The 17,961-nt window shown below is 36.8% G+C and overlaps 2 protein-coding genes across 3 annotated transcripts; both read right to left on the bottom strand.

Moving 5' to 3' along the window:
• Positions 1 to 228: 228 nt before the first annotated feature.
• On the bottom strand, positions 229 to 7,584 carry LOC147396169 (uncharacterized). 2 transcript variants are annotated; one of them, XM_086451789.1, is made up of 8 exons: positions 7,073 to 7,584; positions 2,922 to 3,015; positions 2,001 to 2,130; positions 1,778 to 1,841; positions 1,559 to 1,722; positions 1,280 to 1,370; positions 995 to 1,140; positions 229 to 893 (listed from the first exon to the last, which is right to left on the bottom strand). In XM_086451789.1, the coding sequence occupies exons 5-8, from the start codon at positions 1,696 to 1,698 to the stop codon at positions 605 to 607; spliced, it is 666 nt and encodes a 221-aa protein (XP_086307915.1). In that variant the 5' UTR covers positions 1,699 to 1,722; positions 1,778 to 1,841; positions 2,001 to 2,130; positions 2,922 to 3,015; positions 7,073 to 7,584; the 3' UTR covers positions 229 to 604. The 2 variants fall into 2 exon arrangements, with proteins under 2 accessions (XP_086307915.1, XP_086307914.1); XM_086451788.1 differs by lacking the exons at positions 1,778 to 1,841; positions 2,922 to 3,015; positions 7,073 to 7,584 and having other exon boundaries at positions 2,001 to 2,915.
• Positions 1,981 to 2,676, bottom strand: LOC147396170 (LEAF RUST 10 DISEASE-RESISTANCE LOCUS RECEPTOR-LIKE PROTEIN KINASE-like 2.3). Its single transcript, XM_086450066.1, has one exon. The coding sequence runs from the start codon at positions 2,674 to 2,676 to the stop codon at positions 1,981 to 1,983; it is 696 nt and encodes a 231-aa protein (XP_086306192.1).
• Positions 7,585 to 17,961: the final 10,377 nt, after the last annotated feature.

Here is a 17,961-nt window from a genome sequence, read left to right as displayed (position 1 = left end):
AATACCGATCTGTATATCAATGCTCCAGTATTTGACTAGTGTGGAACTTACCGTTACTTCCTAATTTTATGGTTGGTTTAGCGATTTATCATAATTGGTTGATCGTGTTTTTCGACTTAAATTAATCGTTGATCCCTAATGGAGATCAATCGTTTGATTACTATAGATTGTAAATGATCATTTATTTAACAAGCCAACTTCATCGTGCCTCTGTGGTATGCGTCACTATGTGAAAAAGGCTCATATTTGACGGTCTTAGCCCGTCAAATATGCCCGTCAAATATTCTCTTGTAGAATTTTTTTTTTTGACGGCCCTGGACTATCAAATTATTGGAGAATGGACTGAAAAAAAATAAAAAAAAATCCATAGAGTATGACCGTCAAATTTGGAGGTTTAACAAACAATAACACGGTCCTCTAATTCACCAATCACAATGAACGAAATAATATATATAAAAAAATCAGAAAAAGAACAAACAAAAGATCGAAAATTAATATACATGTAAACCTCTTTATTAAGATCGAAAATTCTGTCGAAGCTACAAATAACTGACAATAAAGCAGTATATGATATATATACAGTTATTTATGTCACACTCCTGATTTAATTTAGAACACAAAACACAAACAATTGACGATACCAAGAACAAGGATGGAGTATCCAACAATATGGTGGTAAAAATTCCAATAAATCTTGTACTTGTGCTCCTTCTTTGGCCTTAGGAACAATGCGAAAATCTGCAGTTGAGACACCCTTGATGATTGAATCATAGTAGGCAGGCATGTGGATACTCAGCAAATCATGCCAATCAGTCACTGTATTGTTCTCGTTGATGCCCTTAACTGTGCCACCGTCACCCATGAAGTGCTTTGCACAACCTGCAACCTTTGTCCTACACATAATTAAACAAAAGTCGACTTTTATCTTTATCGATGAAGAGTTACAGAAACAGAAAGACATGGGCTTCAAAGGAAAGAGAAGTAAAATCTTTACCTTCCACCAACGTAAGGGACTCCCTTTTGAGAACCAGGCGGGACATCTCCCTGTAATCCGGGTATAATTTCTGTCATTGCTTGGACAATCGTGTGGTCCTCACTATAACTCTCATAATACCGACCCCATCTTGGATCTCTGCAAACCTGTATATAAAGTCAAAAACATTACAACTCAAGAAAAAAAAAAAAACAAGCTCACAACCTCAAAATTGCTTATCCCAACTAAAACTAATTCAAATACATTAAGAATTAAAGCAATTTCATGTCAAATTTGGTTATTTACCGCAATACATGGGGCAAAAGCATATTGGATTCCTGTAGCTCTAACTTCAAGAGCAGTAGCAGCACCGATTCTCTTCACAAGTTGTGGATCCCTATATGATGGGAAGTTTGTTATTAATAGTTGATAAAAGCGCAAATCTTTTTTCAAGTTATTATTTTTATCACTTAAGGTAGGATAAAAGAAACAATAGGAAATCCAAATTTCATTCAGATATTCAATTAAGCTAACTTGTACTATAATAAGAGTTTTCATGTAATGGGGTATTAATTAGTTGCTTGCCTTGTACATCCAAGTCCAACATTGTGGGGGAATACCGTCGCTTTGTACACATTGTTGTGTCCATGAACCGCATCAACTCCATAGATCATTGGAATCCCAAGATGGCTAGATAGAGAAGCATTCTGATAATCATTCACCATCCTAACCCAATCCTCTGCAGTGGCCTGAGGACAAAAACCAATGATATAGGAACACTGTGCGTGCGACAGCAAGCACTACTTGAACTTTGACTACGTGTGCGTGCGACTTTGGGTGACTCCCGATCCACAACGTTGTCCCGTTCCTATGATGACAATGATTGGACTTAAAACACATCAGGGATTGACAATCTGATTAGGAATTCGGAAAGCTAGGTTTTAAAACCATACGATTCAGATTTCAGAAGTTTAAGAACTAAGAAAAAGAGAATCATCACACGAAGTTTAAGTTTTAAGATGTGTACCTGAGGCACGACAAGTCGTTAAATAAGCTTCATCATTGCAAAAACAAATCGGTTCATTTGAAGTCCAATTGTAGCCACAATGTCCTCCAGATTCGATGCAATCCCTAGAAAATGTTTTGTTCATGAACCACTGCACATCAAACCCTTGGTTCAGAACCTCACCCAGACTAGATTCATTGCTCCTAAGTGCCTCAAAAGATGATAGAAGAACTGGAACCAAAACACTAACATTACACTTCCCTAAGCCATCAATTACTGGAATTAGACCAAACCCAATCACATAAACATCACTAATAGCACCATTAATTGAACAAGTAAAATTGGGGTCTGGTGGTGCAGCTATAGCTATATTCGAGCACCCATAGAACAGAGTAAGGTTTTGATCACTTGATGGGTAATCAAAGAGAGTAAAATTGAGACTAGTGTTTAATGATTTTTGTGGACAAATACCATGGAAGAAATCTGTTCGAGCAATTTTGAGAAATTGGGTGTCGTTATCGATTGATAAAACATGGAATATTTCTGAAGATATCTGTATCGAAGTAGTGTTTATTCCTTCAGTGCAATTGAGTTGAAAACCAGGTTGGCCACAATAAGATGGTCTGTTGTTTCCCCAGAAAGGATAGGTGGCTGTGATGTTTCCACATTGAAATGGTAGTTTTCTTTCTTCATACATATTGGCTTGGCAGGGTAAGAGCTGTTCCTTTCTTCCTTCCAGTCAGTGAGCAGGTGGGAAACATGATACAATTTATCTCTTGAATGGCAGTCTGGCATATAGGGCACTGATCTGTTGCTTGCTTTTAGTAAGTGACAAATAAAGTGACGAATAAAGTAGCAAAATTCTAACATTTTCAATTATAAAAATCCGAATAGAAACAAAGCTGAAACGAAAACAAATTAATTAAAAAGATTCAAAATTACTTGGCATCAATAAATGGATCATTGACTGCTACCACTTCAATATCATCCCTAGCTGTTGCTATGCGTAAGACCAACCTTCCAATACGACCAAAACCTGCATGATATAAAAAATTTATCTTAGAAATTTAAATTGAAGATTGGAAAAAAAAAACAAATATTTTATGCTCTTAGGATTTCAAATAAGATGCATGATTTCAATGCGATGTTTTGAGATAAACCAACTCCTAGATCTTTTTTTATTACTACTAGGATCAAAAGGTGTCATAGCTAGATCACAATTAAATAGTTCAAAGTTCTTAATGTAATGTGACTGAGTTAGTGTTATCCTCAATAGGATTTGTTGTCATAAGTTGTAAGAATAAACCTAAAATTATGGGATTTTTTTGACAGCATGGGCTATTGGAACCCATATTCAATGGGGTGTAATCTAATTCCTAGTTGTTCCCACTTGGTAGAAATAAGAAATAGAGAATCAAACTTTGCATTCGTTATTATAACTTAATTTTGAATATAACAAAACTTTATAAAATACACCTATTTGACCTAGTTCATGTGTTGTTCAAGTCTTTTTTATGAGGATTTATAGTCCCACATTGCCTGCAAAGGAAGCACTCAAAAGTGTGAGCTTTATAAGCCATTTAAGTGAGTGTCTTGACAAGCTCTAGACAAGTGGTGTAGAGAGAGTGAGAGACCACAAGCATGCTTGCAGGCTATGCAACACCACGCCAGGCTTGGGTATGGGCACTTGTGCAGACTATGGGGTTGTAGGGCCATATGTGGGATGTACAATATTATAAATTCTTCCACATAAATTCTTCTTAAGTCCTTTATAGAACTGTAAGAAGTCGACGACTTTGGGGAGTGTTTTATAGTTATTATCTAATGTGGAAGGTGTGCTGCAATTTGTCCCAAATCTCTTTCTGAAAAAGGGTAATGGTTTGCCGTTGTTCTACCTAACCTTCTGGCTCTACTTGATCTATATAGTCAGAGAACACAAGAATTGCTAACAGATCTTGTTACAACTCTCGTAAGTTTCCATCGCTTCCCTATCATTTTTTGTATAACTTTCGAATGCTACCACAGTTTAGTTAGCAACTTCTCTAAAATCATATTGGTGTCAAGCTTATCAAAAGCATGAGGTGTAACTTTTGTTTGGCAAAGCTTTTTTTTCTTAAAATTTATATACTTGATACCTTTATATTTATTATAGTTTTAGATAATGTTATTGAAAAAAAAAATTTGGAATACATTTCTGACTGTAAATTCATCTATTGCATGGGTTTTTGTCTTTTAGAAACTTGTTGTATTTCAAGTTTGAGATTGTGAAAATCTTGGAAAAAAAAATTGTAAGTAATAACTTTTTTATTAATTTTGGAGTATTTGTTGCTACAGAAGGTGGTAAAAAATATAAGAAAATGATTAAGAGTATCTTAATAGGTATGGAAAAGTTGATTTTAAAAGAAAAGAAACAAAACAATAGGAGGAATTGAATGGTCTGGATGAAGTTTGGGTTCTTCTTTAAAAAATAATCCACATAAAAACAAGGATTTTGGGATATTTAATTTTTAAAAGGGATTGTATAAGTGTTAGTTTTTAGTTTTGGGGCTTTAGTTGACTAACTTTAGAAGAAAAGAACTAATAAAGAGAGCAAAAAATGATCGTATTATGCAGGGGACACTCGAAGCATCGCCTTTCGTTGCCTAGGCCCTCACCTTTTGGTGCCTTTGTATTTCAGCACCTAAAGGAGGCGAAGTGACTTGGCCTTGCTTGACAACGCCGAGTGCCTAATGGAGAGCCTAGAGAAGGCAAGGCGATTTGGCCCCACATCGCAACGCCGAGCACCTAGTAAAGCACCATTTGCGCCTTCTATAACACTGATTGGTTGAACTGTAAATATCCCTTGAACCCCAAGAAAAGGAACACTAGGACGCTAACATCATCATACCCTTTGAAAAAGCCTATTACAAGATTGTCCATAAATGATTATATTAATTTTTCCTATTTTGTAATCTTAATAATATTGCTATTTTCTAGTAGTGTGATCAACATCTAAGGCTTCTAGGAGTCGTGTCAAACATAATGTACCCATGTCAACATCAATACAAGTGTTCTATCCTTTTTACATAGGTTGAAAGTAATTGATTAAGGAGGTTCCAATATCCTTGGAGCCTTATTGATCCTCGGAATTTTTTTGTGTTTATCCTTGTTTTCTGTGTATCCAGTTTTTAATCATAGCTATTTACAAAGATAAGTTCTAAAAGTTTGCTTAGAGTAGCAAGGAAGCAAATGACATGTTGACCAATTGATACAAAGTACAAAGCATTCCTTTATGCAATCTAGATAGGAAATGGCAAAGCCAATAGACTGTTCTCTAAACTGTAGGTGGACAGATGGATTGTTTCTGGTTAGGAGAGGTGATGCATCCACTTCTCTTTTTTATGTTAAAAAAAAAAAGGTTGATTGATCTACCTAGCCCTGGGAATGGTTTTCTGACTCAAAAAGGGAAACTGTCATAGTGGGCTCTTTCATTGTATACCATTGGATTGTTCAGCTGTGGATAGATTAATACAAGGAAGAAAGAAAGATATTGGAACCTGTTGGGTGTAAGAACTTTAGTTATAAAAAGTTACACTGTTGTCTATTTTTATACAATTTGACATTTAAAAACAGAAAATTTGTACTATAATCATCACCATCTAAGCCTTATCCCACATAATGGAACCGGCAACATGAATACTATTTTGCCATTCAACTATACATAATAGAGCTATATTATGTCAAGGCAGCATATATTCAGATCTTATTCCATTCTCACAATCATTTTGTGTTTTCCTCTCAAATTTTGAGTCTTTAATTTGCATCAAAGCACTCCTCAGTTCACGTATTTTTTACCCATTAGGAACCTCGAATTTATGAGCCTCAATGTATCCTTTTGGGTTGCCTTGGATCCTAACCAATACACCCCCACACACATACCACTCATTCATTTTATGACCTAGCTAGCCATGTCTATTAGCATAATGGACCATTGCATTTGAATCGACACAATTCCTTTCTTTGTGCTTGGTTTTATTCAAGAAATTTAGTCCAAATCATCACATTGTTTAAGGCTTGATTGCACATTGGACAAGTGAGACTGAATCAATCCAACACATACTAATGGTCAATTAATCAATCAATCTAATCATGAACAAAACAATCATGGTTAGTTCTTGAACCATATAATCCATCATGGAAGCAATCCATCTATTACTGATCCCATATAACTTGATGGTTAGTTCTAAGTTTTTATCTTCAGGTAGCTATTAAATGCTAATTCTTCCATTAAAAAAAACAGACTATCTTGTTAAACAACAGAAGATACATTTCTGGTTCGAAAAGAACAACGTTTAATTCAATTAACTAGCAGTAGCAGAAAGTAATCAAGAAAGCAACTGAACTTGCGCTGACTCACATACAAGTCCTTCAACCAGATTCCCTCTGCGCGTATATCAGTACCCAAAGCTAAAAATACAAAGGCCTAGTTTGAACTGTGGCTATAGCTGTCGAAGTACAATCATGTTCCCCTACTCCTATCCTACATTTGCAATGTGGAGCTGGTGTGGACTAGCTTTACTGGATAAATGGAATTGGGATATTTCCTCCTATTTTAATATTCTACCAGGAAACCCTCAAAGAACTTCTATTATTGTTGATATACATGGATATGGAGTGAGGGATTTGAATATTGATGGGAGAAATAACAATGTGGAAAACAAGACTAGATGTAGATGGATTGGATTGGACCTGAAATCTAATATGATCCAATCTAATAATCCATTAGAGTTTAGATCTAGGATTTGAGATTCAATAAGATAATGGAACGATTCTGGATCAACCATGTCTCATTACAACAGGGATATGAAGATCACATAATATGCGGGGAAATATTAAAATTATATCAAAATCTAAAATTACAATAGATTGTATAACTGCAACTGCATTCTAGGTATTGAGATTGATACGAAATACATCGGATAAAAAACCTAAATCTTCTATCAAAATCTAAATACATCGGATAAAAAACCTAAATCTTCAATCCAAATCTAAATATATCGGATGAAAAATCTTAATACAGCCTATATAACGAAAAGAGGGATTAGAGAGAATACCTAACCCGAATTCGTAATGATTCTTGCCTTGTTGCGTGAGGTGATGCAGCAGGTGAGAGTCCCTTTGTGACCAACCTGATCAATTCGAGCTATCTCTGACCAATCTAGATCGAGATCGATCGATCAAATAGAGTGGGAGATGAGATCTATCGAGGGAGATAGATCGAAAAAGAGATCGATCGAGAAAGAGACTGCGAGAGAAAGATGGAGAGGTCGATCGATCGAGAGAATGAAAAAGCGAGGTCGATCGATCGAGATAACGATTGTGAGAAAGCGATGGATACGTCGATCGATCAATCCAGAGAGATAAAAGGCGAGGTCGACTGAGACAGAGACTGTGAGAGAGAGAGACTGTGAGAGGTTGATCGATCGATGTCTATGAGAGAGGCAGAGAGAAAGAGAAACCGTAACAGAGAGAGAGAGAGAGATAAAGGGCTAGTTCGATCGATCGATCGATGTCTGTGAGAGGCAGATAAAGAGAAAGAAAAACAGTAACAGTAACAGTAACAGACAGAGAGAGAGAGAGAGGTATAGAGAAACAGTAAAAAACGTGGTCCACGGGCCGCGGAATTTGAGTTTTAAAATTCGACGGGCCAGGCCCAACAAATTTTTTTTATGAAAATTTGCGTTTTTCACGTAGTGTGTGGGCATCAAAATTTTAAAGAGACCCTCGTAGATTTTATAAATCAAAATAAAGTCCTTAACATCACAATTAGGCCCACAAGTCTAAATTGGGGGTCCATTAATCGGGACAGGCTTCTTATGATTGGGTTTGGATTTTCGTAGATAAAATTCATAATCTAAAAAAAACCAAGTGATCCACATAAATATTGGGCCTTATACCCAAATAAATGAGTTTGGCCTAATAATAATCCATAAAATTCTTAAAATTGGATTTTGACAAATTTAGCCTTTTAAACAAATCAATTAAATTTATTTAAGTTGGGGTATAATTGGAAAGCTAAATTATCTTTAAAGTCTATAAATATCAATGCCTTTCTCATTGAGAAGGGTTTTGGATAACTTTCTCTTAGAAGACAAAAACTCTTCCTCTAGAGAAGAATAAGCTCTCAAGCTCTCTTCTAAAGACAAAACAAAAGTTCTTCAGAGATCTGAACTTCGATTAAAAAGAAGATCAAGCTTAAAGTCTTTCTCCAGAAATCAAGGAAACCTTCTCAACTGATAAAGCGCGAAGCCCGGAGAGAAGAAAATCTACAAAAGCCTCTACAGAAGATTAAACACAAAGCGAAGCCAATAATAGCTCTCAAAAGAATTACAAAAAGTATGAATGGATCACTCTTGATATTCTTACTACACTCAAGAGCTTTCTCAAAAGAAAATTACAGAGAATTAAAGAAAGAAAAGTTAAAAATTACTGAAGAAGAGAGCCCCCTTTCTTTGAAATCAACCTTCCAATTTATAACATTCGTATTCGAGTAATCGGGTTGATTTGATGGATGATCTGATTCGAATGACCCATTCAATTACAACCACCGAAGCAATTGGAAGTTTCTGTGCAAATCTCGAGGATAAATTTTTCGAGATGACCATGATGCGGTCTTACCTAGTCGCGACGCGATGACGTGGCAATCAAATCAGCTTGGCTTTGGCTGATTACTTCCTCTTTGCTCGCTTGTTGTAATAGTAATTGTTACACCTTTTGTTGGTTTTCGAATGTACCATTTTCACCTGAAATTAGTAACAAATTATTATTAGCTATATTAATTTGGGATTTTAATATAATTTATTATTATTATTAATGAACTAGTATTTAAACTTTGATAATCTTGGTGAAATTACGGTCCCAAAGTGAAATTATTGGGGCCTTATCACATCCCCAAACCTTAATTTTGCTAGTCCCGAGAAAAACTGAAATCTAAACAACTCCTCTTTCGTGAGGTTCTCAGCTGCATTTAGCTTATGTAGTAAGCCCTTGAACCCCTAGGTTACCCCTAGTGGACGAGTTTGACTCGTGAGGGTTTGCAGTAAATATACCCACAAAATTCTAACATTTTAAAAGATAACAACTTCAAAATTATTGCATATAATGTCATCATACAAATTTTCAAAGATCCAGTCAAAGGTCTATTTGAGCAGAAATTCTTTTTAGCCCTCATTTTAGAAATATCTTGAGTGTATGCAAAAAAATTTCTGATTGTAACAAAAAAAATTCAGAACAAGGTTTCCCTTTTTAACTGCTAAGATGGTTGGGGCTGCCTAACTTCTAACTCGAAACTGAGCCTCCTGTCTGGGATTGTGAGAAATATGGATGTTCACTTTAATACCTCTAAGAGGTTTTATCTGTGATATTCTAGTGTACTCACGTTTTTACCATTGACGGCTTTCACCTTACTAAACTATTTGGTCTCATTGGACTCTTTTCACAATTTGCACTTTTTCAGTTCTAACCTTCACATCTTTCTACTTTTCTTTTCAACATTTTTCATGCTTTATCATTTTTTCGATATTTTTTTCAAAAAGCAAGTAGCTCTTTTCAAGGTACCCAGTCTAATCCTATGGTTGATGTCTCAAAAATATCAACTACAGTTATGTTTTTCTTCTATTTAGCCAACCAAAGGACAAGGAGGTCAAAGTTCAGTATTTACAAGCTTTCCCTCTCATTCTAGACAGCGAAGAAGACAATTCTTAATCCAAAATAACTTTTTCACTACAATCAGAAGTGACGTGAATTTTATTTTTTCAAAATATCTTGTTTTTGAGGAATAAGAATTTATAAACAAATTGGACATGAGCCTGGTTTTAAAAATTCGTATGATGACAGTACATATAAACATTTTGATGAAGGTATTTTAAAAATGTAATGAAAATATTGTACAAAAATTGAAATGTGCTATCCCACACCCCCAAACCTAAATTCAGCATTGTCCTCAATGATTAAAGAGTATGAGTTTAGGGTACACCTGAAAATGGAATTCATTACATCGTAAAAGTTGCGAGTACAACCAAAAGGAGTGTTCCGTATAGGATGTACAAGCTAAAAACACACCACATAGAGTTTAAGTACAGCAAACCAAACATATTGAAATTAACAAAACACACCATTACACACAATCCTACTTAAACCACACCATCACACACACATCATCACACACAATCCTTCAAACAAATATTCTACTCGGAATCGGAACTAGGTGCAGCTCTCGCTCGAGCACATGCACTCTTCTCCTCGTTATAAGCCAATAACTGACGCTGCTGCTCAATGGTGAGTTGCTGATCATCCTTAATGGTCTTCTGGCCTTCTTGAATTTCTTTATAGCGTGAGTTGACCTTTTTCAAGTCTTTGAAAATTTTAGAGAAAGCCGTACGGTGGCCTTTTTTAGGTACTTGAGCGAGCCAAGCATCATCATCAAAATCTGGACTTGGAGTACGAGTATCCTCCTTTGCCTGCTCATCAAATTCTTCTCCTACCCTTCCATACCCACGTGGAATTTCATGTTCTTGCTCCTGCATAAATTCTGGCTTCCACAACCCGTGAACACAAGTTTTTAGGGCTTGGCCGCCCAAAAATTCTTTGATATGGATAATACGCCCTTGTGGTGCTAACTCAGCAAGAGAAACTCCTAAACGGTGTTGGAGGAGGCGGCATACTAGGTAAAGAAGAATTAAGGATCAGTGTTTGTTAGACAAGGCATCGATGAGAGATTCCACAAGTAGACGGTTCATACAAAACGTGGGATCCCTTGTTTGGATGGCATGAAGGAAATACACGTGTTTGTTGTATAACAAAGTAGTGTTTAGAGTACCAAGGACATTGTTGGCAAGCCATTACCACGCGACATATTGGTCTTCATAAAGACTACTTGACTTAAGTGCACCATCTTCGATCCGAATACCAGTGGCCAAAAGGCCTAAATGTGTAAAATAATAATCGAAAGTGTAGAGTGGCATACACGTACCCGACTCAACGAGAGGAATTCCAAGAACGGTTTCAATGTCAGATCCGTCAATGGTAAATTCGATACCATTAAACTTGATTGTGATAGACGGAATTGAAGGAGAGGTGGAGTTGAAGGAGCGGTAGAAGATCCGAACAGCCTCCTCGTTAAATTGTTCATCACCTTTATAAAGGAGAGGGCCCCATCCACATCGAACAATTTTATCATCGAACCAAGTTTCGGGGACACCTTCGTAGGCATGAGCTATAGTTATTTCAGGATAAATGGAGTGGGTTCTTCGAGCCATCAAGAAAAATTGGTATCAAAACAACGAGGGAGTCAAGGCGGAGGTGCTCAAAAAATTTGAGCTTGATCGACTTCGAGATGACCGCGAAGCGGTGACGTGGCGACGGAGCGCGCTCAAACTTCGGCGGCGCGGTTGATTTATGATGGTGATCGTTTTCGTATTTTTACAAATTTTTTTGGATTTTTAGATTGTATTTGGTAGAAGAAAAATGGAGGAAAGAAGAAAAATGGAAATGGAGGCTAGAGTAATGAAGAAGAAGAGAAAGAGATGGAAAGAGAAAAGTGTGGTAGGGTTTAAGAAGTGTCCAAAATTTTTTAGGAAAATAAATTTTCCAAGAAAATTTTAGAAAGAAAATATTTTTCTATGAAACTGTCTTGCAAGTGATAATGTTTTAAATTTACTAGGAAAATGAATTTTCCTTCATAGAAAATCCCTAGAAAATAAATTTTTCAGGAAACTTTTAGAAAGAAAATATTTTTTTCGAGAAAATTTCTTGCAAGAAAGTTTAAACATTTTACACATTTTAAACCCTTCAAAAGTTAGAAAAATGGATGGAAAGTAGATGAGAAGAATGCGTAGAGAATTTACAGAATATTTAAAGAAATCAAGGGTTGCCTCTCGACATAGCGCTAAGTTTAATGTCTTCAGCCAGACATGGAACTAGAGCTAATCCTGGTACACAGGATTATTCAAAAATGAATCTTTTTATGATGAATGAGGAAGATTCTGAAATGGCTTCAATTTTTGGCCATTGACTTGAAAAATATTTCCATTTGCTGGATTGAGTACCTCGACATTTCCATGAGGGTGAATATTGTGGATCAAAAATGGTCCAGTCCAACGGGACTTTAACTTCCCTAGAAATAAATGAAGGTGAGAGTTATAAAGGAGCACTCTCTGCCCTACGTGGAAAGATTTTCTCTGGATGTGCTTATCATGCCAGATTTTCGTTCGATCTTTGTATAGCTTTGCGCTATCGTAAGTATCATTCATTAATTCTTCCAACTCAGTGAGTTGAAGTTTTCTAAACTCGCAAGCCTTCGCTAGATCAAAATTCAAATGTTTGATCACCCAATAAGCTCGATGCTCGAGTTCGACTGGTAGATGACAAGCTCTACCAAAGATTAATCGATAAGAGGACATTCCTATAGGAGTTTTGAACGTTGTTCTGCAGGCCCACAAGGCATCAGATAATCGTAAGGACCAATCTTTACAAGTCGGATTGACGATTTTTTCAAGAATGATTTTGATCTCACGATTAGAAATTTCGACCTACCCATTGATTTGTGGGTGATACGGAGTAGCTACCTTATGAGTGATTGAATATTTGCGCATCAAACTTTCGAAAACTCGGTTACAGAAATGTTTCCCTCCATCACTAATGATGGCTCGAGGAGTACCGAATCGGGCAAACACAGTATTTTTGAGAAATTGAACAACAACCTTATGATCATTCGTTCGACAAGCTGTGGCTTCACCCCATTTTGACACGTAGTCGACTGCGACTAAAATGTATTGGAATCCGTGTGAAATGGGGAAGGGACCCATGAAGTCAATGCCCCAAACATCGAAGATTTTGATGATCAAAATTGGTTGTTGGGGCATCTCATTTCTTCGACTGATTTTTTCTAAACGTTGACATCTATCACTGTAGACACCCCATTTTTGCATCCGCCTGATTAATCAACTCGTCAACCCGATCGCAAGGATTCCCAATGATGGATGTGTATTCCATTGCTTTACTTTGTTACCAGATTTGTTTCAGAAATCCAGATGAGGTATCTCGAATTGACAAAACCTTAGAAACCACGCTACGCTAGGAAAATACGACCCTAGAAACCTAAAAATCATCATCTTGCAGACCAAAAAGAAGCTTCACGATAAAAATCACTAAAAAATTGACCAAATTACCAAAATACCCCTAACATCAAAACAACCCTAGAGCCTACGTTACGCTTAGGAAAACTCTCTCGAACACATAAAATAACAAATCGGAACCAAATAGATCATTTCACCAATTTTAACAGAATTTGACAAAATTACGATAATGCCCCTCATAAAGTTCACAATCATTTCCCATAAAAATTTTCATAAAGGATACAAACCAACATTTCCATTGAATTCCTTACGAAAAACTGATTCTAAAACATCCTAGAACATCAAAAACTGACTTAAAACGTGAAAAGTCCTCTCCGGGGGCAAAACGGTAATTTCACAATTTTCATGATAAAAATTTCGAAATTAATGAATAAAATATGAAATAATTAAATTTAAACATTAATGAAATTAATTTAAAATTTTGAACCTAAAAAATCGATCAATCGGGCTCTCAGGCAAAATTGTTGAGGGTTCGTGGGATATTTCTTTAAGGACCCCTCCATTTGGGGGTCCAAAGAATTAAAGAAATAATGGAAGGGGTTCTCCAAAAATCAAAAGTAAATCAAGCAAGACTAAAGTCAAGGTATTAAAGTCAATCAAGTGAGACTGAAGTCAAAATTAAAGTCAATTAAGCAAGACTGAAGTCAAGATATTAAAAGTCAATCAATTAAGACTGAAGTCAAAACAATAAAAGTCAATCAAATAAGACCAAAAGTCATAATAGAATTCTAATTAAATAATAACTCTATCTAATAGAGTTCTAACTTAAAAATAATTCTACCTAAAACAATTTGAATTAAAACACAATTCTACCTAAAACAATTCTAACTAAAACACAATTCTACCTAAAAGTTTTTTAACTAAAACACAACTCTAATTAAAAGATCTCTAATTAAACACTAACTCTATCCAAATCAACCCCTAAAAACATCTATAAATAGAGGTGCTCACACCCTATTTTCGTATCAAATAATAAACCCTAGGAGAAGTAGGTCTAGAAGCTCCCCTAGCCCCCCATAAACCCTAGTTTTGGAGCCCCAACTCCTTAGCTAACATCCCTCCTTCAATTTTAGGCTAGAAAACATCCAAAAGCCTTCTAAAAACACCCTCGAATCCTCAATGAACTTGAAGAGTTCAGATTCAAAAATAAGGAGATACCTTGCCTCGGAGATCCGAAGTCAAATCCGGAAACAGAATGAAGCAAGGGAGCACGGTACAAGGAGTTCTTTTTGTCAGATCTGAGGGAACCAAGTCCTTGCCATCGGAAAGGTAAATTTTTATTTTTATTTATTTTTTTTATCTAGGTTTTAGCAATGTAATTTACTTGGGAATTTAGTAGAGACCGGCTTTGGCCGGGCGGGGTTGGTGCCTAACACCTTCCAACCCCGTAACTTGATCCCCGAATTCAGATTTTTTATGGTAGATTAGTTCCTTTTATCCATGTTAGAGTCAGTTTGGTTCCTAGACCACAATAACTAGGTGGCGACTCCCAAACCTCAAGGGTCAAAAGCGGATCCGCGCACCCTGCGGATCGAGGGCGCTTTCAATCACAAGATTTAACAAAGAGATGAGCGTCACGAAAGATTATGGGCCAATAAAAACCACACTGTAAAATTTTAGTTGCTGTTTTCTTTCATCCAAAATGCCCACCACAGGCATGATTATGGCAGAACTCGAGAATACCACCCTGATCTCTCTCATCAATATACCGACGAATTATCTGGTTTGGACGGTATTTGAATAAATACGGATCATCCCAGAAGAACCATTTGGCTTGGGCAAGGAAGCGTAGGCGATTTTGTTTACTCCAAGAGGTAGGAGTTTGATGTGTCACCAGGTAGTTGATAATGTCAGCGTACCAAGGTGTGTCAGCATTAGAAACTGCCATGATTTGCTCATTAGGAAAATTTTTAAAAATTGGGAGAGAGTCAAAGAGAGTTTTAACTACTAGCCTAGATAGGTGGTATGCAACCACATTCTTGCATCCCTTTTTTATCTCGAATTTCGATATCAAACTCTTGAAGAAGAAAAATTCATCGTATCAACCTCGCCTTCGCATCCTTCTTGGCAAGAAGGTATTTTAGCGCTGTGTGGTCAGTGAAAATGATTACTTTGGATTCGATAAGGTAGGAACGAAATTTATCTACGGCAAAAACTACTGCTAGTAGTTCCTTCTCAGTGGTGGAATAATTGAAATGGGCATCATTTAGCGTCTTGCTGGCATACTGGATAACATGGGGGAGTTTTTCAACTCGCTGCCCCAATACAGCACCTATAGCGTAATCGGATACATCACACATCACCTCAAAAGGGAGATCCCAATTGGGTGGTTGGATAATAGGTGCTGAGGTCAACTCAGTTTTCAGCTTCTCAAAGGCTGATAAGCAGGAGGTAGAAAACTCGAAAGTAGTGTCATTGGCTAACAGATCACACAGGGGTTTTGAAAATTTTCCGAAGTCTTTGATGAACCTTCTGTAAAACCCTGCATGCCCTAGGAACGAACGAACTTCTTTTACTGTTCTAGGTGGAGGCAAATTTGCTATAATATCGACCTTGGCTTTATTTACCTCAATTCCTTTATGGGAAATAATATGTCCTAGAACTATTCCAGAGGTCACTATGAAATGACACTTCTCCCAATTTAGCACGAGGTGCTTCTCTCGACATCTTTTCAAAACTAACTTCAAATGATCCAAACAGTCATCAAAACTCGACCCAAATATAGAAAAATCATCCATGAAGACTTTAAGAAAGTCTTCGATCATATCAGAAAATATACTCAACATGCACCTTTGAAAGGTGGCATGAGCATTACATAGCCCAAAAAGCATGCGTCGATAGGCGAAGGTCCCAAATGGACAGGTAAACGTTGTCTTTTCTTGGTCTTCAGGAGCAATTGGGATTTGGTTGTATCCCTAATATCCATTAAGAAAATAATAATAAGCATGACCGGCTAAACGTTCGAGCATCTGATCGATGAATGGGAGAGGGAAGTGATCCTTACGTGCCATCGTATTCAGTTTCCGGTAGTCTATACAAACTCTCCATCCGGTCTGGACACGAGTAGGTATCAGTTCATTATCTTGATTGGTCATAACTGTGACACCTGATTTCTTAGGGACAACCTGAATTGGACTAACCCATTTACTATCAGAGATGGGGTATATAATACCCGCATCTAAAAGTTTGATGACCTATCCTCAGACTACTTTTTGTAACACCGGATTGAGTCACCTCTGTGGTTTTCTCGATGGTTTGAAATTTTCCTCAAGATGAATTTGATGCATGACCACAAAAGGACTGATGCCTTTAATATCAGCTATGGTCCACCCAATAGCTTCTCAATTTTCGTGCAGAATGTCAAGTAATTGATTTTATTGTGATTTTTCTAGAGTAAGGAAGATAATGATAGGGAAGATTTCAACATTACCCAAAAATGCATATTTTAGCGTATCAGGAAATTGCTTTAATTCAAACTTTGGAATTTCCTTCACTATTGGGGATGACGAGAGAATGGAAAGACTTTGGATTTTTGGCTGCCAATCCATCATAGGGAAGGATTCAAGAAGAGAGTTTACCTCCCTTATAGATTTTTCAGTATCGAACTCAATGCTGAATTGGCCAAAATATTCTTCTAGCGGATCATTGTTCTCCGCTTCTTCAAACGTGCTACTGACCAGGGTGTCGATCATGTTGACTTCTTCCAAATAATCCATGTCAATAGATTGAAACTTATTTTGGAAGACATTCATTTTGACCTTCATGTCCCCAAATGCTAGGGTCATGATACCATTACAACACTTGATGACTGCATCGGAAGTGGCTAAGAAAGGTCTTCCTAAGATGACTGGAACATGAAAAATTTGGGTTGATGACAGGTTCAGTGTCAAGAACTACAAAGTCGACAAGAAAGTAGAAATCTTTCACTTTATTGATTACATCCTCCACTATTCCCTTGGGAATCTTCACCGATCTATCTGCTAGACTCAGAGTGATATCCGTAGGTTTAAGTTCACATAAACCTAATTGCTGGTAGACTGAGAATGGAAGAAGATTCACACTAGTCCCAAGATATAATAGACATTTCTCAATCATCGTATCTCCGATATGCACAGAAATTGTAGGACAGCCTGGGTCCTTGAATTTAGGAACAATTGTCTGTTGAATCAGACAAGAAAACTAGGCTGTCATCACAGCCTCTCTTGGCACAAGAGTTTTTCGTTTAACTGTGGTAAGATCTTTGGGAAATTTGGCATACGAGGAAATTTGACGAATTGCATCAAGGAAGGGAATATTTATTTGAACATTTTTTAATATTTCTAAAATTCTTTCCAATTATTTTCCCTTTTTGTTATCTATGAGTCTATGAGGGAACGGGGCTTTGGGAATGATTACTCAACTTTCGAGAGGGGGAGGTGTTTCCTTGGACTGGTCTTCTTTTTCTATGGAAGGTGCACTAGAGGTTGTTTCTTAGATTAGAACATCCTCAGGCATTTCAACTTTATTGTCCACCAGTTTACCGGATCGTAAGGTGTGGACGGCTTGAATAGAATTAGAGGGACCTACCTGACTATTGATTTCATATTGTCCTCTTGGAACAGTTCCTGCTGGATTAGGCACAATTTGACTGGGAAATTGGCCTTTATTTTTCTCTCCTATGGATGAAGCTAACTAACCCATCTGAACCTCTAAATTTTTAATTGCTTGCGCAGTAACCTGGTTGATCTGAAATTGACTCTGGGTAGTCTGTATGAGTTACTGTTGTTGCTTTAATATCTCAGCCATCATTGATTCTAATGCTGAGTTTG

The sequence above is a fragment of the Akebia trifoliata genome, chromosome 8, assembly GCF_017979445.1.
Source record: "Akebia trifoliata isolate Shusen 1 chromosome 8, ASM1797944v1, whole genome shotgun sequence".
Classification (NCBI taxonomy): Eukaryota; Viridiplantae; Streptophyta; class Magnoliopsida; order Ranunculales; family Lardizabalaceae; genus Akebia; species Akebia trifoliata.
This window is presented reverse-complemented; position numbering and strand designations above follow the sequence as displayed.